Below are 26,500 nucleotides of genomic sequence, written 5' to 3'. Positions count from 1 at the left end.
GAGTCACTAACATTCTCCAGACTATACTGCTTATTTCTTTGTCCTTTCATCTTGATCATTTGTTTCATGTGGATTTGCAGTTCATGTATGTGAGAGGGAGAGAAGAGGGAGGGGGAGAGAGAGAGCTATGTGAGATATCATTATAGAACCTCTGAGAATCTTGAGGCAGTGAATTGGGAGTGCTTTGCTCCAAAGATTTGTATTTTCCTCTGATGTGAGAAGGGTTGCTAACAGGTTGGGATCCTTTTAGCCAGTGTTCAATTTCTTTCCCAGAATGTGTCAATCTCAGGTTCACATCCCCCCACTTCCTGGTGGGCCTAACACTTAGTTGCTATATTTCAGGGGCTATCTGCATTTGTCAACAGAACTAAATTCTGTTTGTCTGTTTGCTATTCAGTGACCCCTGTTCCAGTTTGCTATTTTTACTTATCTTTTTGTTTTATTGGGGTGAAGGGGAGGGTGCAGGAGAAAAGGCCTTCTACTTTCTAGGATAGTGCATCCTAGTTTGTTTTTGAATTTTAATTTAAAAATTAAAATTAATTTAAAAAATTAATCTGCTTTGTCGGGGCACAAAACAGATGTGCTTGTTGTCCTTCATCTAGGTTCTTATCTGTAGCAAGAGACTCTTCAGAGTCTTTTGTTTGCCAGAGTGACAGTTACTTAGGGATCCTGGGAAATTTCAGTATTGTATATATTTTTCTCCTCCTAGAAATTTCTGCTGCTAATGCCTCTTTATATACTCACCATAAGTGAAGAGAGTAGGAAATAGGTATGAGACTGTGTTCCTATTTTTCTTATTGATTGTTTCTTAATTTTCTCTCTAGGGCAGAAAAGACTGAAGTTCTGAGCGAAGACCTTCTGCAGGTAAGGTGGTCACTGGCCCATAGCTTATAAACACCAAGAGATTGTCCTTTTACAACAGCTTTTACAAAGCTGTAGAACTGTTCCTATTAAATCTATTTAAGGACGCAACATTTTGTCTTTACAGTAGAACCCTGTGTTTTGAATACCAGGTAGGTCAGATTCTTTTTTGGAGACATTTCAAGTTGTCTCTCTATATAGTTAGCAGGCAGACCTAGAGTCTGTGATTGCTCCCCGCCCATTATCCAGTGTTGGATGTTGACTCCTCATGGGTCCACATGTCTGTAGATGGGTCAGAGTCTTTCCCATGACCGTGCACAGCATAGACTCCACTCTGATCTTTCCCCGCACCCCTGACACTCCCACTACTGTGTCTGCAGGTGGAGAAACGGCTGGAACTAGTGAAGCAGGTGTCCCACAGTACGCATAAGAAGCTCACTGCTTGTCTTCAGGGCCAGCAAGGGGCAGAGGCCGACAAGCGCTCCGTAAGTGCTTTCCTAGCTCAACAGCTTCAGTCTGCCGAGCGAGGACAGTGGGTCCCCACTCCTGAAGATGTTTGGTGTGACCGTTATACAGCCATTTGTATGTCTGAGAATCCATCTGTGGTGTGTTCCTGCAGAACAGTAGCCCTTCCAAGTCTCCCCGTCCTTAAACACTGCTTGAGGCATCCTTCCTCCTCGCCAGGCACAGGGAGGTCCCTCTGCTTGACCCCCCAAATGACAGTAGCTGGGACAATAGCAGGACATTCTGGAGAACTCACCTTTAGAGTAGCTTTAGCGTTTCTTCTAACCCTGCTTCTGCTTAATCAGAGGTTCCACTTGCTTCCGTAGTATCGTACGACCTCATAGAAAAAACTATACTGTGGCTTGCAGGTTGCAAGTAACCTCTAAAGGTCTTTGAATTCTTTTTTGCTATAATGAAAAGCCTGGTAAATAAAAGTGCTCTAATGTTTTTGTATATGCCCTACTACTATTTAGTAGTTACAGATTTGTGAATGTGATTCCATTGAACTGTCCTGGGTAAAAGCACTCACTCAAGGCTTGCTTCCCTCTTGACCCACTTACCCTCTCAACTCCACTGAAGATTAAAGGATAGTCTCAGATATTCTCTTGGCTTTATACAGAAGATATCCAATCGAAGGCATTTTATTTTCCCCTTTTTCTTTGACTTTACACTCTATATGTCTAGTGTCTGATTTCTTCTGACCTGGAATTATTGTTGACTTCTATTTCCTAGTGATATCCCTGAGCTCCTTCTCCACTACCACCCCATCTTATGTTAGACTCATGAGTCTACCAGGGAGAAAATACAGGGTAAGAAATGGCTCTTGAGTCAAAAACTCCAAGAACTAAATTATTTTTGGCTCTTACTGAGAGAGGAGCTAGCAGAGAAGTTGAGAATCATACTGTGTATCCACCCACTGATCAAATCTAAATCCCAGACACCATCTTTTTTTCTCTCCTTTCATACCCCCTGCCTTTGGCCTTTCCTCTGACTCTGCCTCCAAAGAATTTCCTTTTGCTTTTGTGTTTACCCCGCCCCCTCCGCCCCCAGTCCTTGCAGTTATCACATCTTGCCTGAACAAAGTGGCCCCATCAAGTCCTCACTCTGACCCCCAACCCTTTCTCTAAAACAGCCTGAGTGAGAATTTAAAATGGAAACCACATGATGTCTCTCTCCTCCAAAGGAGTCCCATTGAAGAATGAAGTCCAGCCTCTTTACCTTGCCCTGAGACCCTTATATATGTTTTCTACCTGCATTTCTGAGATCAGCTCTTGCTCCCTTTCATCTCAGTCATCATTTTCCAGGTGTACTTTTTATGGTTGAAGATGCCTTGCTTGTACCTGTCTCAGGTGTTTGCTTTGCTTTATCTTCTCTATGAAATGTTCTTACCTTCAGGTAAGGTCTAATCACAAGTCTTATTACTAATTCTAGCTCAGGTGTCACCTTCTCCTTTGTGGCTTTCCCCTCAGTCATGTATTATTCTCTGAAATCATTGTGACCGTTCACCTGCTTATCTCCATCACTGATCTGTGAGCTCATGGGGGCAGGAATCTTGTCTGCTACATGCTAAAATGAAATTTGTGTCATGAAAGGATGGTCCATGAGTATTTTTGGGCTCGTACATCAGCATACTAGTTTGAATCCTCCCTATACTGATGCAATCTGGCATGTGTAGTTTTGAGCTGAAGTGCCATGATTTGATTTGACTACTCAAGATTGAAGCCCATCTCTGTTGCTTCCTACTTACACCTGACATTGAGCAAATCAGTTACCTCCAACTGCCTAATTTCTTCATTTGGAAATTGATAATAACAATAATGAATACCAACCCAGTAAAGTGGTTTGAGAGTTCAGTGAAGTAATACATGTAAATACATTGCACAATAGTTAGCAAACACTTAAGAAATATATTGTTGTTTTTTTGGTTCCACTGTTTGGCTGAAATAATCACTGACCTCTTAGCAACAAGTCTGGGTTGTGTCTTATAGGGGTGAGCCAGAGAAGATCTGGTTACCTGGACTTGGATTAAAGGATAATAGTTAGTAGTTTTCAGAGAGAGATAATGGAATGTAGAGAGTGAGAGGGAGGGAGAGAGTGAAAGGTAGGGGAAGAGCATGAGAAGGAGGGGGAAGAAAGAGTGAGAATGTGGAATGTGTGTGTGTTTGGAAAGCAGAGTGGATATTAGAATAAGACTTTTTGTCTCTGAGTCATCCTACAAACTGATGCTGCTTATGCCCAAGATAATTTTAGAGAGAACAGTCATTGCAGACAAGTCAGATTGACTTCTTCCAAATCCTGGAACATTCTGTCTACCCTCCCCTTGATTCTTAAGGTTCTATCAGTACTCTAGAATAAAGGGAAAGTTTATTTTAGTGGGTTCTCTTTGACCTAGAAAATCAAGGCTGGGAGCTTGCTTGTCTTCATTCTCGGGCACCTGATTCTATTATTCAAGGTAGATTATCCCTGTTAGTGGAGATAAACAAATTTCAGCAACTTTTCAGATCTCTGGGCAATTGACCTCTTCAGTGACTCAATATCAACAAGATAGGAGGTAGGGAAAGAGTAAACAACCCTAGGCCATTGTTGGGGCAGTGAGAGCAATGTGGTGAGCTGCATCCACTGGGCCCTCCACTTCTTTGTCTCAAAGTGTTTCTTTAGAAATAGAAACAATGCTATGGGTTATATTTCATGAACTTCCACCACCTTTACTTATAGATTGTCATTATCCCCTTTTTTTGATGTGACATGATACCACTACCTTGGTTCATTTCTTGTTTGTACATGGTGACTTCTTTCTAGTGTCTTGTTTCTTAAAGCATCTACAAATAAAAAACATTAAAGTTTTTCCAGTTAACACCCCACTCCTTTAGAATTTAAGCACACGCATTGTTCTCAACGTCTCTTCTGGAATGAATGCTTCCTTGTGAGAGCTACCCCTGCCACAAGCACTGGTTAATGATTTATACCCTCAGGAGAGGACTGGTTTAAGTAAATGTTGTCATTTTCATTCAGCGATCTATGTCATCTTAAAGAAATGAGGCAGCTTAGCAACATATCACGATAGCTGACACACATATCTCTACAGGAAAAGAAAAGCAGGACACAGGGGGTAAAATATGCTAGCATTTATAGGGTAATGTAGCTACGAAGAATAGACACATACACAACATTTTTAATTAGATCTGCTTAGAATATTTATGGGCAGACACACAAAGAAGTGGTCGCCATTATGATTTTTGATGAGGGAAATTTGGTGGCTGAGTGTTAAGGATGGGAGAGAGGCATTTTGCTGTAAGCCCTATAGAAACTTTAGAGTTGTATATCATATTTCCTACTCAAAAGTGAATTACTGTTGGCCCTTGAAGATAAGGGGTTTACAAGTTGAAAATCCACCAGTAATTTTTGACTCTTAAAATGTAACTACTAATAGCTTGCTGTTGACATTATTGGTAACAAACAATTGACTAATACATATTTTTGTATGTTACTTGTATCTCATGTTATATATTTGTAATAAGATAAGCCAGAGAAAATGTTACGAAAATCACAAGGAGAAGAAAGTGCATTTATGTAATTATTGAAACAATAAGCATTTCAATGGATCCATGTAGTTCAAAGCCATTACGCACAAGGTCAACTGTAATTCATCTTGGAGTAGGGGTGGGTAGATGGATGAATAGATAGGTAGATAGGTAGATTAGGTAGGTGGGTAGGTAGGTAGATAGGTAGGTAGATACAGGATAAGAGGTCATTCTACTTGTTAAAATCTTAAGAAGGCAGTTGAAAGAGGAATTACTTTCTCATTTTGTGTTCATTTGTCACTTTATGCTGCCATCTTTGGCATCTAAGAGCATCAGTGAGGGTGCTCAGTAACTGGAAAGGGTTTGAAAGTAATGTCTTCTCGACTCAGGATAACCACCCTTCTAGATAGATCTTCTCCAGCTGGTTATCCAGTCTGAGTTTTGCAGACTCTTGCCAGGTTCCTCCCTCCAACACTGAGCAGCCTCATGTCCTCATGGCTGTTGTTCTGTTAAACTTGATCACTACCCTTTAGTTACCCACAAATGCTACTTGAACTCCATTCTCTCCAGTATTAATAAAATTTCCTTGTTTTCCATATGTGGAGAAACTCCACTAACTTATGGGTAGATACATTTCTGCACATTGTCAACTCCTGGGCCATTAGAAGTTCCCTCTAGTCTGTTTGAGGTGAGATCCCCTCTCTTTCTTGTTAGATTCTGAAGGAGGATTTGGAAAACTGAGCCCCAGCCCCAAAGGGGGTTATGGGACTTGGGATGCTCTACACAAACCAGAATGGTGTTTCTGTGTGAGCTGATGGTTACCCCAACTGTACTGTTTGACATTTGGGGTGAGCTTCTTCATGGGTGGTTTATTGAACCATGTTGTACATATAGAATGTTTAGCACTGTCTCTGGACTCTGTCAACCAGATGCCAGTAGTGTTTTCCATGCCATGATAGATAAAATTATCTTCAAACATTGCCAGATGTCCTAAAGGGACAAAATCACCTCTGGTTAAGAAATAATACCTTAATCCACTCTTTCTTTATGAGGATAATAAATATTGTGACTGCTTGACAATTTCTTTTATTTTTTAACTGTATTAGACAATTAAAAATATTCTTTAAATAACTTTTTTTAAAAAAAATAATGTGGGAGTAAGGTACTGTATTCTGTGCCTTTAAGTGTCTGGAATCTTGTGCCTAATTGCTTTATAGGACATCTAGAAAATGATCAGGTTTGGATGTTTTAATACTGATTTGCCTAGTCTAGTTTTTACGGAGAAGAATATCCCATTTTACTTGAAATGGAGTTATCCCTGAGTGGAAGTTATCCCTGAGTGAAAGTTATTTGACTCTGGTGGAGTGGGCATGACTAAGGGCAGGCAGGGGGAGTATTTTAGACCTCTCAACAGCTTACCCACATAGATGTTCTGGGCTCCTTCCACCTGGACTTACCTAGAAACCAGCTGTACTTCCAGTCCATATCACCCAAGGACTTCCCTGCAGATACCTTAGACAGGGCCCTGTTCAAACCAGATTCCTAAATTCTAGTGGACGAAGCTCTAAAACTCTCTCTGTACCTCTTTCATCTCTCCCTCAAGTAGCTTAGTTAAATGTGATCATGCTCTTAAACAAGCCCTTCAGTGTCAGCAGATGCCACTCCCTGTGGCTGCTGCTGGCTGCCAGGAACTGATCTAACTGCCCTCTTCTTCCACCACTCTCCCTGCCACTCACTGTGCTACAGCCACATTAGTGTCCTTGGGACCCTGGAGCTGGCCTTGTTAGTTCCAACCACAGGGCCTTTGCATATACAGTTCATTTTGCGTGGGATGTTCTTTCTCAGATCTTAAGACATGGTTGACTTATTCTCTTGTTTCAGGGGGCATCTTAAATATCACCCCTCTGAGAGCTCTTCCTGTCCCTTTGCTCCATACCTCACAGTGGCCCACTCTGCCCATCACCCTCATTTCTGTTGTCCACAGATCTTCCATCTGTTTGAAATAACCTCTTTCATGGCTTCTGTTTGTCTTCCTGAACTAGAATAGAAGTTCCCTGAGAATCATGTCTAATCTCATTCATCACTGCTATGGTGCGTGAATAGGCAGTCCACAAATGCTGGAGTAAGAAGTGCATTATAGCCAAACCACTCCATGTATTGTTGAAGGAGATTCAACTGGATGTAGTTTGGTTACTTCCCATTTAAAAAGATCGCAGTATGGATCAAACAATCTAAGGGTATCTAGCAGTTTCTACCATGTGCTGGATGGTCTAGCTCAGTGAGGAGAGGACTTGTCAGAACTTGTCAGTAAGGAGGGAATGAGCCATGCCTCATTTTTAGCAGCATCTGTTCTTCCTCCCTCCCTAAACCCCTCCCTCCCTCTCTCCCTCCTGGCTGCCTTCCCATATATTCAGCATATAACACAGACTTTACCATCTTAACTGTTTTAAAGTATACAAGTCAGTGACATTTAGTACATTCACAGTGTCGTCCAACTACCATCACCACTAACATTTTCATCATCAAAAGGAAACCCCATGGCCCTTAAGCCATCTCCCATTCTCTCCTTCTCCCATTTCCCAGCAACCACTAATCTGCCTTCACGGATTTGCTTCCGCTGAACATTCCATATAAATAGAATCACACCATATATGCTCTTTTGTGTCTGGCTTACTTCAGTAAGGACGATGTTTTCAATTCACCCATGTTTGAGATTGCATCAATACTTTGTTCCTTTCTGTGGTTGAATTATATCCATTTGTATGGACATACCACATTTTATTTAATCTATTGATCAATGAACATTTGAACTGTTTCCACCTTTTGGCTCTTAGTCGTTAATGCTCCATTCCCATTCATGCACGTTTTTACTTGACCACCAGTTTTCTGTTATCTTGAGTGTACACCCAAGAATGGAATTGTTGGCCATGTGGTGGTAATTTTTAACTTACTGAAATGCCACTAAATTTTTCCACAGCCCTGCACCATTTTACATTTCTGCTGTCAATGCATGAAGGCTCCAATTTCTCCACATATGCACACATACTCACTTTCTGTTAAAAAAAAATGTTATAGGCCCTCCCTGGTGGCGCAGCGGGTTAAAGCACTGCACTGAGAATCTAAAGCCACTTCCTCATGAGTTCAATTCCCGCCTGCCCTGGAGGTGACCACATGGCTCGGCAGACCTCTCCTGACCCGCCCGCTGCTCCCCTCAGCAGTGTACTTCGTCCATCTGCCTGTTCTGTTCCCCACTCTGTCTCTGGTGAAGCCTCTCACCACCCGTGAGCCTCTCTCTGGCCTGCACCCCAGTTCTGTATGCACAAATAAATAAATCTTAAAAAAAAATGTTATAAATGTCATTACAGCCATTTTAGTGTGTGACTTTGAATTTCCCTAGTGATTAGGTATGTTAAACATCCTAACTGTGCTTGTTGGCCATTTGTATATTTCCTTTGCCACATCCCTTCACATTGATGCTAATTTTCTCTATTTTGTTAAACTGTAAGTGGACATACTTCCCTTTCCTGGTGATAAGCTCCCTTGTTTATAAAGTGGAACATGGCCAACTTGTTCCCTTGCTTCTGGTCACATCTTAAATATCATCCCTCAGTAATACTTCTCAGGCAAGGGCATTTCATTGGTTTTTGGAAATTCAAACAGTGTTCAGATCTTTTCAAATGTAATTTTGAAATCATACTTTTTTGTCTTTGCTGCTTTTCCACTTTATTTGAAAATGCAGCAAGTAAACCTAGGTTTATTTTCCATATTGGCAACTTTAATTGTTTTAACGTTCTGAATTTTGACATCACTGCATGTAACCTATCATTGTAGCCTATGAATTTGTAGGCTTTGAATATATTTTAAAGTGAATTTGCTATTTAGTTAATAGAGTATCTAGGAAAGTACTTGACTTTTTGCTATTTTAGAGTAAGTGGATGCCCCTTGAAGTAATTTTCATTGCAATACTTTTCCCCTTTCCAGAAAAAATTACCTTTGACAACACTGGCTCAGTGTTTGATGGAAGGGTCAGCTATCCTGGGAGATGACACGCTTCTTGGGTAAGGTCTTATCAGGCATGGGTTTGTGACAGATCTAGGTAAGTCCTCATCCTCAAAAAAGGGATTAGAGCTGCTCAGGGGAGCACTGAGGACCCCTGAAGTCTGACTGGTGACTGGGGGGACATGGGGTGAAGAAAAGGTTGCTTGCTAGCGAGAAATCAGAAATCATGTCTGTTCAGCAAGGCAATTTGCAAGTGGAGAAATTACCATAAAACTGTTGAAGGGCAATTGAGATCCCTAGGGCTCCAGCAGAAGCAAATATGAAACTTCTCAATGTCAGATGTCAGAACTTATGGGGTTTCCAGAACAACCCCTGCTGACTTTGAGCTCACAATAAAAACAGACTAAATATAGGCTTGTCATGAGAGGGAACCAGCATGCACAGTCAATAGGAGCAGTGATACTCCAGGAACTAAAAATAATAGAACAACCTGAAAGACAATATAAATAAGCATTTTAAATGAATTTAAAAATTAAATAAGGACCATAATAGCCTTGACAAAAAAAAATTAAACAGTATATAAAAAATAGGCAGAATCAAAGAAAAACCAAATACGACTTTAAAAAGTTTAATTATTAAAATAAATGCAGTTCAATTGAGATAAACTAGAATTTTCACACAAACAGATATGGTGAACTTGAAAACAGACCGGACGTTACTACCTGGAATGAACAGAATGAAGTGCAAGGGATCAGGATGTAGACATTAAATACGGAAACATGAGTGGTCAGAGTGATTCCACCATCAGCTACTCGTAGTTCTTGAGGAAAATAAAGGAAAGGGAAGTATGTTGTCGAATTTTCCATTTCAAGATTTAAAGAATAGCACAGTTCTTAGAATAAAAAGTTCTCACTGAGATTGACTTTTTGTTGAACTCCATCACATAGTACAACTTCAGATTATTAGTTTAAAAGAGGAATTTAAATCAGCTAACAAAAGGTGATTGCATATAAAGGAACAGTCTGGTAACAGATTCTTTGTTTTTTGGCCAAAATAAATGCCAGGAAATAATAGAGAAATATTTTCAAGTATGGAGCAAATATATAAGAACACAGGGAAAATAAAGCTCTTTTCAGACAAAGATTTAGGGAAGTTACTACTTCCATGTTTTCACTGAAAGAATTAGTGAAAACTTTATGAAATGGATTGTATCTAGTAGAATAGAATAAAATAGAAGTAACACGGTAGCTTAAAAGATTAGTGAATGAGGTGCCCAAAACACTTCTTTTCTTCTCTATTTTAGTTTCTTGGACTGGGATCCTGCACAAGACAAAAAACAGATTAAATAGGCAAAGGACAGATTAACAAAACAAAAGCATACACTTTTTATTAACATGAAGTTATTCATGGGAGAACTCAGTGCTGAGTAACTGAAGGGGGTAAATAGAATTTGGGCTTATTGGCTTTTTTTAACTGGAGAACAATACTTCTGCAAAAGTGACAAGACAGAGGAAATGACATTTGGGTTTCCAGGGCAGGAAATTTCATTGTAGGAAGGCAAATATATGCAAGAACTCATGGAAGACAGGTCATTTAGTGAGTTTGTGGTTCCTCTGCAGCCTTCCTCTGGTGATGAGGGACTCTAGTTTCTATAGAAAAGATAGAGGGACCCTTACAGATTTATGTCCTGCTTTTAGTCAAATAGGGGGAGACCAGAGAGCTTTTCTTGTGTCTACTTGTTTTCATTTGCCTTCAGCCCAAAATAATCTTTATGCCAAAGTGATATTTCTTGGGGGGTTGGCAAAATACCCTTCAGTGTAAGTGTATTTATATTTATAAATAAACTTTGAATTTAAAAGTAGCAGTATAATAATGATTAATTTAGGGGTATTAAAACAAAGTGACATGAAAGTACTAGAAAATTTAACATGAAACATTGGAGCCAGAATTGTTTCCAGCTCTTTTTTTTTGTTTGAAAAGAGGATAAAGTTATTTAATTTGAAGTTAGGACTGCATTGTAAGAAAGTAAGGGTAACCACAAAAATAATAGAAACAATGTATAATTTCAAAACTAGTAAAAGGATGAAAAGGAAAGTGAATGGAAAATAGGAAAAATAAAAAAACCATAGAAGGCACTGAAAGAGAAAAAATTAAGCCAAGAAAAGCTTAATAGAAAATGAAGGTAGGGCCGTCCCTGGTAGTGCAGGGGATTAAAGCACAGCACTAAGAAGCTAAAGCCACTTTAGCATGAGTTCGATCCCCACCTGTCCCGGAGGTGACCCACATGGTGTGACCTCTCCTGACCCGCCCCCCTGTGGTATACTTCGCCGTTCTGTCTGTTCTGCTTCCCACTCTGTCTCTGGTGAATCCTTTCACCGTCCATGCACCTCTGGCCTGTACCCCAGCTCAGTATGCATAGATAAATGCTTAAAAAAAAAAAGAAGAAGAAGAAAAACAAATAAAATGAAGATAATAGCAATTACTGCATATGACTGTGTAATTATGAGGTGAAAATGGAATAAACTCACGAATGTCCCTGGCAGACAAACATGAAGCCTGTTGTATGCCATTTCTAAGAGTCATGCCTGAAATGTAATGACATAGTAAGGTTGAAAGAAAAGAGAAGGAAGACGCCCAGCTAAAGATGACAGGCTGAACACACACGTAATCATGTTGCCTTCCAAAATCCACTATAATAAAGGTTTTTTTTTTTTTTCTTAAAAGGCATAAGCCCACAAAGACAGGAAAAACAGGAACGAAGAGGGAATAACAACAAAACTCTGTGATCTGTAAAACCTATGATTGACTGGAAACTGACTTCTCAAGTCCCAAAAAGCTGTCTCCCCAGCCAGAAGTAATATAAGCAGAGAGCTGACATGAGTCATACCATGAAATGCTAACAAGGCTCAAGAATTGATAGCAACAGGGATCTCTGGAATAATGAGTGTCTGAGAGTTGTGTGGTTATTAAATCACAAATAGGAGTTGAAAGTTAGCTAAGCACCACTTGGATCTCTTAATCCATCTCCTATCCATACCTCTATATAAAGGATCTCATAAAAAGAGGATCAGAAATCTGAATGCCTCTAGACTTGCCAAAAACAATAATGAAAACTTGAAGATTACTGAGTAGTGCTTTCAAAACTCAGTAGAACTAGGATTCTCAGCATAGAATTTGATATCCAGCCTATCTGTCAACATGAAGGGATAGGAGGATGCTATGACAATGAAGGACTCAGAAATTGACTTTCCATTACCTCTTTCTAAGGAAACTAAAACATAGTAAGTCCTTGATGAGGGACCTAGAAAGCAGCAGGATAGAGGGAATGGGACCTCCAACTCATGTCAGGGGAGAGAATTCCAGGAAAAAGTGAAGGAAGGTTGCATGAAGGCAGCTGTGCTGGGGGTAGAAGGAAAGCTTATTCCAGATTGGCACAGGTCCAGGAGAGACTAATTCAGGAATATTGAACTCATTTATACCAAGTGCCATTCACTATCTTAGACAAATCAGCAAAATGACAAAGGTTTTGTATTCAATCAGACCCACAGAAAACTAAACAAGCAATCCTAAACAAAGCAGTTATTAATTCCACAGAGAACAAATAAATAGGAAAGGCCAATAATTATAATACGACCCTTTAACTCTGAGTCCAAATATCGTGTAAATACTAGAGATCTACTGATATGAGTGAAAGGTAGTTACTTCTTCTTTTGCACAGTTGAGAGTCAAAGGCTAATGCATATATTTTATTTTAAAAACAAGAAGGATCTTTAGAAATATGTAGCTGAGTACCAGAAGATACAAATAAAAGGCACATTAGAGGAACCTCCCTGGTGGTGCTTTGGATTAAAGCGCACTATGAAGCAATCCACAGCTGCTGCAGCAGGAGTTCAATTCCCCACCTGACCCACATGGCATGGCAGACCTCTCCTAACCCCCTCACTGATCCCCTCAGGAGTGTATTTCAGTTAATCAACCTATTCTGTTCCCCTCTCTGTCTCTGGTGAATTATCTCACCCCTGCACCTCTGGCCTGCACCCCAGTTTTACATGCATAAATAAATAAATCTTAAAAAAAAAAAAGGCACATTAGGAAGGTTGCAAAGTTGAACCCATAATCTGGGACTTGACATTTATGGAAGATAAGGAAAAAAAATTGAGTTCACTCCATATCCACATACATATGCACAAAAATATAAAGAACTCCTACAAATAAATTAATATAAATAGCTCTCAATACAAAAATAGCTAAAGAATATGAGTAGGCACTTCATAGAAATGCACCAAGCATGGAAAGATACTCAGCTTCACCACTAGTCAAGGAATAAAATTAAAACTAGAATGAGATGATATTTTTGTATCTGCCAAACTGGCAGAAATTAAAACACCTATGTATAAAACAATGGGAACTCTCATTTGTGCTGATAAGTAAAGGTGGTGCAATCATTTCAAAAGCAATTTGGCAATATCTCCCAAGGTTAAGGGAATTCATGACTTGTCTCCTTTGCACAGAAAAAAAAATCTAATGCATGCAAAAAAAAAAAAAGAATGAAAAGAAAAAAGACAGTATATATAAGCATATGGGTTGCAGCACTACATGGAATAGCCAAGAACTATTGATTAGGGGGAGCTTTGATAAATGGTGGTCTATTCATAGAATAGAATTCTATATAGCTGAGTGAACTCATTCTGCATATATCAAGATGAGTAAGCTCCAAAGATAATGATAAATTTAAAAGACATGTTGTAGAAGGCTAGGTGCAGGGTGAAATAATGTAAGCTTGTTACCTAGGTGAAGCAGCAATATTATATATAGGTATGTGAGCACATATTTATGTCATAAAAGTATAAAAACATGGACCAGAAAAGTATATACTAACTTTAGAATAACAGCTACTGTCTCTCATACTTTTTCATTGGTTTGTGAAAATTTTTGTTTCAGTTTAAGGTGGAAGCGTGCAAAGGGGAACTACATGTATACCGTTCAGAGGAAATGAATATTTTTAAAATATTATAACCTCTCATCTAGGAAAACTCATCCAGGTTTTCATTACTAATAAACTTTTGGAATGGTTTTTCCCTTCCAATATTTTATGGATAATTGTCTATTCATCATGTGTTAAATAAGTTTTTGTGACTTAGGGGAAAGATTTTTCATCCTGTAATAGACTGTTGAAATAGTTCCTCATGTGTGTTTGATGATATTCGTTTGATTTATAATGGTGGCATCCAGTTCTTCAAGTGCTTACCTGGGGGATGGAAGCCCCTGATTCGGCCTGGTGCTTAGAACTCAGCACATGTAGACTGCTCACATCTCTCTTTTGTTTTCCCACATGCCCCCTCTTCCCCAGCACCCAGTAGGTGTTTAGCATCATTTAAAATTGTAATTTCAGAAATGGAAGGAATGGATCAAGTTGGTCAGTGGGGTGCTCTGGAAACAGCCACTCTGTTAATACAGTCTAGTGAATGCTTGCCCAACCAGGAGGTGAGGCCAGCATAACCAGATGACGTCCTGCTCTCCAGGGTACTCAGAGTGGCTTTTTCTTCTTCTGTTGCAGGAAGATGCTGAAGCTTTGTGGAGAGACAGAGGACAAGCTGGCCCAGGAGCTGATTCATTTTGAATTGCAAGTGGAGAGAGATGTGATTGAGCCCCTGTTTTTGCTGGCTGAGGTAAGGACTAACAGTGAGGTGAGGCCTAAGTGAACAGGGTGGGAAGGACAGGACAGCCATTTAAGTGTTCTGCTTCCTCTCCTGTTACTATATCTGCCCTTCTCTCAACTCTTTGACTGTTTTTATTTGGGCATTTTTGCAGTCCACCTTCATGGTCAGGATTGGCTATATGGCAGCACTTTGAGTTTTTTGCTACCCTCTTCTTCCACCCTCACTTGTTGGCACAACAGTGGGTGGGGAGAGGATGCTGGCAGCTCTGCTGTCTTTCCTGCCACAGCCTACCCCGTCTCCACCTCTGCTTTCTACCCATCTCAAGTCTTCAGTGAAATGAACAGCAGCCCCTCCTCACAAGGATTGGGGGAACCAAAATCTCTGTAAAGCCCTTGAAGTTCATGTTTATATGTAGATTCATCCGCTTGGACTTTAAAGGACACTCGTGAAAATGAAACCACTTTTAGGAGGAAGGTAAAGCGTCCAAATGAGGGATCAGGATAAAAAATAAATTATGATAAAATCAAAATCAAAATCAACAGGCAACTCTAAAGCAGAGATAGTCTACAGGAGGGAAAGGGGAGTGGGATCCAAACAGGCGGGAAGAGCACGAGGGACTGTCTGTGGTGATGGCACAAGGGTGAATCGGTAGTGGGAACTTCATGGGAATGTGACGGAGATGAAAAAGCACACAATGTACAAAAATGAAGAACGATGTAAAAATATATAAAATACCAAAATTAAATAAAGGGTACTAGGGAAAATGATAAACCTGAATGTGATGATTTTGTTGGCATCAACCAAAATAAATTTCAAAACAGAACAGAAATAGTTGGGAGCTATATCTGCCCTTAATTCGCCTTCATGTAAAACCCAGCCAACATTTCCCACAGAACTCCCTGCCATAATGGAAATATTCTACTTCTGGTCTGGTAGCTAGTAGCTGCCTGTGGCTATTGAACTCTCTAGTTAGTGCAGCTGAGGAACAACAATTTTAATTTTATTTCCCTCTTATTCTTGGGGACTAAAAGTGCCATAGCCAAGTGGTTCAAGACTACTGTACTGCTCTAGACCATGTCTGGTTTCCTTTTCGCCCACCCTTGGCACCTACACACACCCTGTGCTATTTCTGGAACAGGTATATGGATAAATTATTATCTATGTGCCTAGACATATTCTAGAAGAAAATTCTAGATGTGGTGCTCGACATGGATCAGTCTAGACTTCTCAGGTGCTATCCCAGGTCGTACCTCAGCTTAAAGCATGGATGAGTGACCACCTGTTCTTCATGAAGGGGTCTGGGGCTCCACCCAAAGCTGGAACAAACCCCAAGTCTAGTCCTGGGTTGCTGAGACTGGCTTGGAGGAGCAAGATGCCCCCGCCTCATGTGCTGGTGTGGCTTCTGAGCCCTGTGATCTTGGCAGGACCCCAAGGACTGTCTCCTTCCTATTGATAGGAACTCTGCACTGTGCTCAGAAAAGTGAGCAGAAAACATTTCACAGAACATTGGGTCACTCACAATTTTTTCTTTCTCAAATCTGCAGTCTGAGATAATTTTGGTTCAATTTATGACCAATTTTCCTTTTAAATTCTCACTCTTGCCCCACTTTTCCTGGGCCAGGAACCAAAATCCTGCACTGGAATGTTCAGTTAAGTCATTTTTAGAAATAAAAGTATAAAAAGAACATCTATATACAACCACTATGGATGAATTTCCTGTGACTGAGAAAAGCCCCAGTGATGTTTATTCATTATTTACTTTGAAAAAAATCTTTTGTTTCTATACAAATATTTCCTAGTTGGATTACCCATCGGGTTCTCAGATCTCCTGAGACCAGTGCTCTTTGTCTTTCTGTGATTTGTTTTGAATTAGGTCTCTGTGTCAGCTCTTAAGTGCTCAACTCCCAGCATTTCTCCTGACTTTGGGCTCGTGTGTTAAGTACAGAGAGCCCCTGTTCTGTGGAGTGAGAATGGGCATGAGCTGGGCCTTTGTGATCAGGGAGGACAGAACCCTGAATGGCCTGGACTGGTGGAGGAACTGGCAAAGAGAAGGTCAGTGAAGAAAGAACAGAAGTTAAGAAAAGGAATCAAATTTCATCTGAAAATAGAACTAGGAGTCCTCTAGCAAATTTGCTAGTAGTTCTTTAAGAATTTATCTATTGCCCCAGAGGTGACCCACATGGCACAGCAGACTTCTGTGTCACCTGCCGCACCCCTCAGCAGTGTACTTCGTTGATCTGCCTGTTCTGCTCCCCACTCTGTTTCTGGTGAATCTCTCGCTGCCCCTGAACCTCTGGCCTGTACTCCAGTTCTCTGGTCATAAATAAATAAAATCTTTAAAAAAAACAAAAGAATTTATCTTATCTTACACTTCAACTCAACTATGTCTTTTTTCTCCTGATTTCCAACAGGTGGAAATCCCAAATATTCAAAAACAGAGGAAACATTTAGCAAAGTTGGTGCTGGACATGGATTCTTCACGAACAAGGTATAGCAGTTCCTTTATGTTTTGTTTCTTTGAAGGAACAGTGATCATAACTGGAGGTAGAGGTTTGCCTGTGGATATGAGTGTGTTTTCACTCATCAGGTTTTTCTTACCACCCTCTGTGTGCCAGGCAGTAACCCAGAGTCCCTGCTCTCACAGAAGCTGCAGTCTAGTTCTGGAGATAGGCTTGAGGCAAGTGAACAAACAGAACAGTTTCAGGCGGCCATAAATCATAAAAGTAACAGAGCAATTTTGGAAGGAGAGTGTGGAGAAAAGGGTAGCACAGAGTAAGCCTTTTCCTTAATTGGGATATGACTGACATATATCAGTCTCAGGGGTACAGCATCATATCTCAGTATTTGTGTGTATTGCCCAACGATCACCAGAATAAGTCTAGTCACTATCTGTCCCCATATGTAGTTACAAAAATGTCCTTTTCTTGTGTGGAGGACTTCTAAAATCTACTGTCTTAACATCTTTCAAATATGCGATACAGTGGTATAGAATACCTACAGGTCTGTCTGTACATTGCCTTGAACTCTTGCCACTCGCTAACTTTATCCCTGGAAGTGTAAAGAAAAGACTTTTTTGAGATGATACTTAGTCAGAAACATAAACAATGAGAAAGAGGTCATCATGTAAAGTCATCCAGTGTAAAACTGTCCACAGACATGGAAAGAGCAAATGCGAAGTCCTGAGGTAGGAATAAGATTGCTGTCTTCAAGGTTAGATCAAAAGCCAGTGTGACTAGAAGGAACAAAGGGGAGTATAGTGGACACACAAATTAAAAACAAACAAAATGTAGGGGCTGAGAATAAGAATAAAATACTGAACCAGGAGTCAGATGAGGTATTGTGATCCACGTCAGCTGTTTTCTACCTGTGACCTCAGTCCAGTCACTCACTGCCTCAAATGGCTGTGTCCTCATCTGTACACAGGTAGTAACATCATTTGTAGGTTGACCTGAGGAGGTTGAGAGCAGTGGATCAAGATGTGGTGTATGTACACAGTGGAATACTATTTTAGTTCTAAACAAGGTGAACTCTTGCCTTTTGCAACAGCATGGATGGAACTGGAGGGGATTATGCTAAGTGACATAAGTCAGAAGGAGAAAGACAAAGATTGGGTGATGTCAGAAACATGTGGAATATAGAGTGGAAAACAAACTGACAAAACTAAACTGAAACGAACCCTAGGCATGTGAATGCATGCTTGAGGCTGCTAGTAAGAGAGGTAGGTGGGAGTGGGAACAAAGAGGGAGGGACCCAGTGGCCAAGGGTAAGGGTTCCTGGCACTTGGGTGGCGATGAGGTGTGAACCTCATCCCCTAAATCACATGGAATATAAGCCAGTGTTACCTCAATAAAGAAAAAAATAAAAACGGACTTTTATAGCAATGCCATACATTGAAAAGCAGTGCCCTTTGCTCCAAATATCAAGTAAACATAAAAGTGAAGAGCATGAAAGCAAAACCAATGTTATTAAAGTTTAGATCCCATTGCCTACAGAAGGCTGTGATCCTGAAACTTGTCTCCTTTTGCAAAAGAACAGGAGGAAAAGTTGGAAAGTTGTTAAAAGTTATTCTGACCCAGATCTTCAACCCCTGGAGTGTACTTGGAGGGACAGAGGGCAGGTTGCGTGGGGTGTATTGACTTGGTATCACTTCCTTCTGTGTCCATGTCCCCTGTTACCCCCAGTGTTCAAGACCTGTATTCCAGGGGTATCCTGGGAAGACTGAAGAAACACTGCTTGTAGGATGATGATGGACACCCAGCCCCAGTGCGCAGCATGATCTCCTTCTGTGAGGGTCTGGATTCTTGGCTCTGAGATCTAATCTTTGCTTCTGTGAGGACAATTCTGATTTCCAGTCCTGAGCTTCTGGGCAGAAGGCTAAATGCTAGCATCATAGCAGGCCCTTGCTCTGTCCACTTACATGTGTTTATTCAGTCTTATGAGAAAGAGAGTTACTCCTGGGGAACAGTCATTGTCAGGCCAGCCTTGTGTTAGGTTTTGAATGGTGACACTAGGTGGTGTGAAGATTCTGAATCCTAAGGGAAGGTCATTGTTTAATGCATTGTAGGCATTATATTGACTCTTTACAGTCTCTTGACTCAGACCGAAAAGAAAAAAAACTGCTTAGTTTATCCTAATAAACTTCACCCATCTTCTTCATCATACTGATGCTTTTCCTTTTTCCACAGCCCAACACTGTGTTCTGAGGTTGGAGGTCGAGGGTTGGTGTGGAGAGATTATTGGCAGGACAGTTCTTCAAAAACTTGGTTAGGCTCTCCTTGGTGGCACAGCAGGTTAGAACTCAGCACTGCAAGCTAGGCTTAGCAACTTCAGTGCAAGTTTGATCCCTGCCCTGGAGGTGACCCACATAGTGCAGCAGACCTCTCCTATCTTGCCCACTACTCCCTTCAGCAGTGTATTTCATCAGTCTGCCTGCTCTGCTTCTCACTCTGTCTCTGGTGAATCTTCTTACTGCCCCTGTACCTCTGGCCTGTACTCCAGTTCTGTGTACATAAATAAAGAAGTCTTTAAAAAAAAAAAAGTCTTTAAAAAAAAATAAAAATTTGGTTAACTTCCCCTCAGGTCTCTGCTAGAGTGAAAGATCTAACTCAAGTCCTCAAGTTTTATGGATTTTCCATCAGTGTAGGTTAGCAGCTAGAGGTGAGAAGTACGAGGGTCTTTTAGCAGAGTTCTCCCACTTTGCTTTCAGACTAGCCATGAGTTTGTTTTGTAGGAACAAGATGCCCCCATATGAATCTCCAGTGTTGCCTCTGGGCTCTGTTCTGGAAGCCATGAGAAATAGCCAACCACCTCACATTCTTGCCTTTCCCCTCATCCTTCCCTTTCAATCAACATCAAGACTACAACCCAAGACACCACAGTGAGAGTAGTCCAAATGCTGGAATAGCGGAAAGCAAGGCACAGAGCTGCCCTTCTGGAGTGTTCTTCCTGCTGCTTCCACCTCCCCCTGCCTCACCATCAAGCCACTCAGGTTCGGCTTTTTTCCTTCATCCTGCTTCTGATCACCAGAGCTTTCTTTTACTTGTGTTCTATCCTTTGTGAACCACACTATCCCAACTAAACAGTGTGTTTCAGGTAGAAACATACTCTGCCTTTTAAGAAAGACAGGATCTTTTTATATCTTTCATCATATCTTAATCAATAGTTCTATGATTGGATCATAGATTTCAACCACAACTCTGGTAGATATTGTCAAATCGAGGTAATGTACCCTTTTCACAATTAATGTAGACTTGGCTTGTCTGCTACAAAAGTCAATTATATAAACCTTAGTATCTTAAAAGACTAAATTTAGAAGATGAATAAAAGATTGTAAATGAAAAGGATGGAGGTAAACTCAACCAGGCTTTATGCTTAATTAAAATTATGAACTTAATTGAAAATGAATAATATAAAAACATCTTTCCTCTGATAGATCTGGTGAACAGTGGTAAAAAATGGAGTCCCCCCTTTTTTTTTTTTTGCAAAGTTGGCATTATCTTTTTTGGGACATGTATGTCAAGGTCAGTTATTCTGGGCCCAGCACAATTCATGTTTTCGATAAATAACTGCCTCTGGGATCTGCTGTGAACTGACTTGTGTGTGTCGCCCAATTCATGTGTTAAAACCCTTTTTCCTAAAAGTGACTATATTTTGAGGTAGGGCCTTTAAGAAATAAGTAAGGTTAAATCAAGTAGTCCTCTAATCTAGTGGGGTTGATGGTCTAGAAGAAGAGGAAGAGCCGTCTTTCTCTTCTGCATGCAGTCAGAGGAACACCAAGTAAGGGTAGACCAAGAAGTGGTTATGTACAAACAAGGACAAAAACTTTCTCCAGAACCCAAATCCTGGTAAAACCTTGGTCTTGCACTTTTTAGCTTCTAGAAAGATGAGGAAAAAATGTCTGCTGTTTCAGCCCTCATTTGGTGCAGCCCAAGCAGACTAAGGTCACTTACATTTGGAAACTCAACCAGTATAAGTAAAACAGGGGAGTTTGGGGAAAGACACTGAGCAGTTTATGGAGTTAAAGAATAAGAAATGGGCAACAAGCAATAGAATTTGGGAATGGTGGCAGTTTTGAGTCCTCTGGCACTGACAGCAGGGTCTCACTGCCCTCAGGAGCCACTCCTCATCCATCTTTACTTCTCCACATGCAGGCATCATAGAGCCCTTGTCTCCAGGGCTACTGGATGGCCGTTGGGCATATAAGTTTGCAGTATGAGCCTTCTTCCTTTGGTTCCAACACAAATGTTCACAGGCAGTACTCCATATAGTTCAACTTTGCTTATACACTCACTTCCTTGGCCTGTCCGTTGGCCAGGCTGATGAAGGATAGTCACCAGCTTGGCTTCCATTGGGACCACTCACCTGGGCCCCTCACTGAAAGGGCAGTGCAAAAATGGCAGCTCCTTTTGGCCAGGAGTGGAGCAGGACCTCAGAGAGTAGAGAAGCTGATGACAGAGGAAGGAGAATTCTGGACAGATGAAGCAATAACTATCCACTACAGAGAACTTCCTGTTTGCCCCCAGAAATGCTTCTTTTGGACTTTCTTTTGCCCTGCACTGACCTTTCATGTGCTTTCTTTTACCTTTTCCCTGTTCCCTTAAGTTTTATACCCTTATTTCTTGCTTTCACTAAAACTTGTGTTATGTCTTCATCACCTCCAGCTCATAGAGTGGTTGATCGCATCATTTCCAAGAATAATGGTGCAGCATTACCTACGTTAGTGGGAAGAAATGAACTATTTATTCTTTGAATTTCAAAACTCAACTCTTCTTGGATAAGATTCCTCATTTTTTGTCTTGACACAGCAGGAGAGTTGTTAAGTTTTGTAGAACAGATGCCCAAGAAGACTGCCATGCCCTGAAACAGATACCAGATTATTCTTAATTTTACTAACCTATATAAAATTTTCCAAATTTCTCTTGAGATAAATTGGTATTCAGTTTCTAGATAGGGGCCATTTTTTGAGCATCTTACCATTATTTCATCATATCAAATAGTTTATTTGTATATTACAAATAAAGTTCCCTGTAGAAGCAGGGGAAAGGTTTCTGTTTTTATACCAACAAGATACTGACTAAAAACCAAAATTTGGGGCATAAGTTAAAGGGACTAGAGGAGAAAAGAAAGACAATGTGGAGGAGTTTCTGTTTTAATATACATATGTTAAGTGTAATTCAGATTTTAAAAATCTGATCAAAAAAAGCAAAACAAAAAAATCTAATCAAAACCTGTAAAACCATAAAAATCAGCTAGTATATATATATACATTACCTGAGATCTGAATTACAGTCAAGTGATCTCATGTTTTTTAAAGGTTTATTTATGTATGCATACAGAACTGGGGTACAAGTCAGAGGTGCAGAGGCATTGAGAATACTCACCAGAGACAGAGTGGGGAGCAGAACAAGCAGATCAACGAAGTACACTGCTGAGGGGCGCAGTGGGCGGGTCAGGAGAGATCTGCCATGCCATGTGGGTCACTTCCGGGGCTGGGTATTGAACTTGTACTGAAGCGGCTGTGACTAGGTTACGTGCTGCGTCCTAACCCATTGCACCACCAGGGAGGGCCTGATATCATATTTTTACAAAATAAAATAAAAGATACCTTACTACTTTATTTAGAGTAGTTTGACTTAGGAAGTATTTGTAAAATGTGTCAATTCTGTAAGACAAACCAATATGAGAAAGAAGAGCTCAGGAATTTTTACTAATCCTTAACCTGTTAGCTTAAGCTTCTAGCATCTTTGAATAGCACACTCCTTTCTCTTTTCTTGTAGAATCAGGGCTCTTTCCAGGATGTGTGCCCATCTCTGGGACTTCAAGTTTGCTGTCCCAAAGCCTTTTAAAGTAAATTTCCCACTGGTGCACTTTTTTTTTTTCCCCCACATGACAGAGAATTCTTTATTTTGCTATTCTTTTGCTAATAGCAAAGGACTTGATTCTCCCTCATTTCTATCACAGAATCCTACATGCAGCTGTTTTTCCCACACATTACAAAAGAGGAATGAAAATTTATCAGAGGCAAAGTGTACAGCTGTCCGGACTGCTCAGCACACTATTGGCCCACAGGCTGTTTAAGAGAAATTACCTAACCCCTTGCCACATGTCATCAGGACCGTTCACACGACAGTTTCCAGGCTTTCAGCTGAGATGCCTGGCAAACCAAGGCCCACCTTCAGCCGGGGCCACATCAGCCCCGAGGACGAGTGAGTGGCTACCCTCCAGGTGGGCACACTCGTCTTTCCACCTCCTCCTGAGGCTGCCTCCTGGCATCTGCTGCGCTGTCACCTGATCACCCAGAAACAGTTAATATCTCATGTCCTTACTGCAATTCAGAAATAAAGGACAGATTGGACTAGCTTTTAAGTTAATGACCCATTTGACTTATTTTTGTGCACACTGGGCCCTGTACACCATGGAAGTTACATAGTCAACAGAAGAGGAACCCACTCTCTTCCCTCCTACAGCTACAACTATCTAGTATAATTGGAACCATTCAGGGCCTGCTTTTTGCAGTTCCCTGTAATGGCATAGCAACCAGAAATATTTGTACTTCTCCATAAAAGTTTACCAGGTGGCTTCCTCAGCAGGCCAGTATTCCCCACACAAAGATAAACGTTTAAAGAAATAGAAAAGTGGTATCTGAATGTTGTTAGGAAGTTGTTTTGTGCTTACAGTGGACATGTTTGCCTCAGATTTGTTTTCTTCTTACCCACTTACCCTGACATCTGGCATGCATGGTTGGCTTCAGCGAGTAAATATTTCTAAGCTCCAGTGTCCACAGGACAGGCTGAGGACTTAAAGTACTCACTCAGACTATGCTTCAGAGAAAGTAGCGGTGATGGCATTGGGCCTTAATGTTCAGAAGACAGTAAATGGAAATGGGGGTATGCAATTCTCAAAGGGACAAGGGGCCCCATGTCTGTCAACGACAGCCGTGTGGACACTTCTGGTTCAGTACTTGGGACCTTTCCATCTCCGCTCTCTTTGAGGGGGTGTTGTTCTCTGGATAAGATCTGTAACCAGCAGTTTCCCCAGGACTCTGTCTCATGCTCCTCTTTTCTCCTGTTTTCCATCAGGTGGCAGCAGACTTCCAAGTCTTCAGGTTTGTCCAGCAGTTTACAGCCTGCGGGTGCCAAAGCCGACGCCCTCAGGGAGGAGATGGAGGAGGCTGCCAACAGAGTGGAGATTTGCAGGGTACCCCACATCTTTGCTCTTCTCTACCTTGGGAAACCGGGGAGCCCTCCGGGACTTCCTTTTTGTTCACTGAGGTTCTGTTAAAGCCCACACAGTAAGCTTGTAGACATTGAACTAAATGTCCCCAAGCTTGATGCTGGTGTCTCTAGGATCCAGCATGAGCACGGAGATTGGAGTCTTTGATGGTTACCTGGACGGGGGTAGCAGTGGGCTAGCACTGTTCTCTGAAAGCTAGGCACAGAGGCTGCACAGAGGAATTGAGCATTGAGACAATAAACTAGCTTTGCTCTCTGTTGATAGTATCTTCTAGCTTGCCTTTTGGTATTTTCTTGAGTTGTGTTGACACCATGTGCAGTTGATCTAGCCCTTGAGCCAGCACAGTTTCTTGTCCCATGAAGCCATAAAAAGAAATTCCCAGACATTTTAGATGAGTAAGCAGAGAGAAACAAACTTTAAGAGAGTACAGTTTATTCAAAAGACGAGAGTAAGGACTATGCAAGTTGCTCTACTTGGGAGGGGCAAGGAAGCTATTGTAGGTCCATGTCTAGGGATATTTTTTTTTTTTTTTAAAGATTTATTTATTTGTACATACAGAACTGGGGTACAGGCCAGAGACTCAGGGGCAGTGAGAGACTTCACCAGAGACAGAGTGGGGAGCAGAACAGGCAGATCGACGAAGTACACTGCTGAGGGGAGCAGCGGGCGGGTCAGGAGAGGTCTGCCACGCCATGTGGTCTCCTCCGGGGCAGGCGGGAATCGAACTCATGATGAAGTGGCTTTAGCTTCTCAGTGCAGTGCTTTAACCCGCTGCGCCACCAGGGAAGGCCCATGTCTAGGGATATTTAAACCTTTCTCTATCCAAGGTCTTATTCTTTCAAGTTTTACTGTCTCTGTTTAGTCCTCCTGGACTTTCTGACCTCATCTCTGGAGTATGTTTTGGTTAGCACCTCTTAAAATTTACTGTCTTTACCTCAGAAACTTCTTCAACTCTCCCAAAGCCCCTGCCGGCACTGTCCCTGAAGCTGCCTAGTTAACCCTCACTTGCCTTGGGACTCAGCTTTATAAATATTTTTGCCTCCTGAGAAACACGTAGCTACATCTCATTTTTTAATCCACTCTGACAGTCTCTGTCTCTTAATTGGTCTATTGTTATCATTGAGGTTTAAGCTGTTATTGGGTTGATACGTACACTATTGCTGTTCTCTATTTTTTGCCCTTGTTATTATTACCTATTTTTGTCTTTTATTCTTTCTTCTGCCTTGTTAGATTTTAAGTGAACTGCTTGTTTTATTTTCTCTCTTTTACTGGCATCTCAATTATGCTTTTTATAAAACTTTTTAGTGAACTAGGATTTGTAATACACATCTACAACTATTTACAAATCCACTTTCAAGTTAAACCCTACCATTTCCTAGGCAGTGCAAATATCTTTTAGTAATAAATTATCCCTGCCTTCAATCAGGAGTTTTCCTTTAACTTTGTTGGTCTTTTTCTTTTTTTGGAGTGGAGGGAGGGACAGGGCGATGGCAATTATTTTGCTTTGTGTTCTCTGAGCTTCCAAGACCTGTGGTTTTGGTGTCTGACACCAGTTTGGAGAAATTCTGTAATTATTACTTTGACCATTGCCTTTGTCCCTTTTCCTTCTCTCCCGATCATGTACATGTTACAACTTTTGAAGCTGCACACAAGTCCTTGACATTTGACTGTCTTTTTCCAGCCTTATCCTTGCTTTTCAGTTGTAGAAGTTTCTGTGGATATATCCTCAAGCTCAGAGATGCTTTTCTTAGCTATGTGCATTGTATTGTTGAACCTGTCAGAGGTAGTCTTCATTTGTTACAGTATTTTTCATCTCTAGTGTTTAATTTTCACTCATAATTTTTATCTTTCCATTTACATTCTCCATCTACTTTTGTGTGCTGTCTGCTTTTTTCTTATAAAATCCCTTAATGTATTAGTCAAAAATTGTTTAAACTCCCCATCTCGTCATTCCGTCATTCCTTCATGCCTTCCACTCAACTCAGGTTCACATGATGTTCATGCTCTTCAATCTGTGCTTTTGTCTTTTAGTGTGTGCTGGTTTTTTTTTTTTTTCTTTCTTTCTTTCTTTCTTTCTTTTTTTTTTGTTTGTTGTTGTTATTACTGTTCAGACTGTTGTTAAAAAGTAGACTTAGTGTCATGGTCAGTAATGTGGTGGTGAGGAGGGAGAGGGTTCTGCAGTCCTGTGACTGGGTCTCCATCTTTTGGTGAGCCTGTGTCCCT

General features: G+C 40.9%; 1 protein-coding gene across 5 annotated transcripts in view; it reads left to right on the top strand.

Annotated features, from left to right (window-relative positions):
- The window catches only part of ARHGAP44 (Rho GTPase activating protein 44), a 143,193-nt gene that overhangs the window by 74,788 nt on the left and 41,905 nt on the right, over window positions 1-26,500 (top strand). For all 5 annotated transcript variants that reach the window (XM_012726297.1, XM_012726295.1, XM_012726298.1 and 2 more), the window contains exons 2-7: window positions 825-864; window positions 1,242-1,346; window positions 8,868-8,944; window positions 14,443-14,554; window positions 16,957-17,033; window positions 24,124-24,241. In XM_012726297.1, the coding sequence (XP_012581751.1) occupies window positions 825-864; window positions 1,242-1,346; window positions 8,868-8,944; window positions 14,443-14,554; window positions 16,957-17,033; window positions 24,124-24,241 (529 nt within the window). The remainder of the gene's footprint in view (window positions 1-824; window positions 865-1,241; window positions 1,347-8,867; window positions 8,945-14,442; window positions 14,555-16,956; window positions 17,034-24,123; window positions 24,242-26,500) is intronic.

This window comes from Condylura cristata, unplaced genomic scaffold, assembly GCF_000260355.1.
Source record: "Condylura cristata isolate star-nosed mole 26May11 unplaced genomic scaffold, ConCri1.0 scaffold00017, whole genome shotgun sequence".
Classification (NCBI taxonomy): Eukaryota; Metazoa; Chordata; class Mammalia; order Eulipotyphla; family Talpidae; genus Condylura; species Condylura cristata.
Note: the sequence above shows the minus strand (reverse complement) of the source record. Positions and strands in the feature narration are given on the sequence as shown.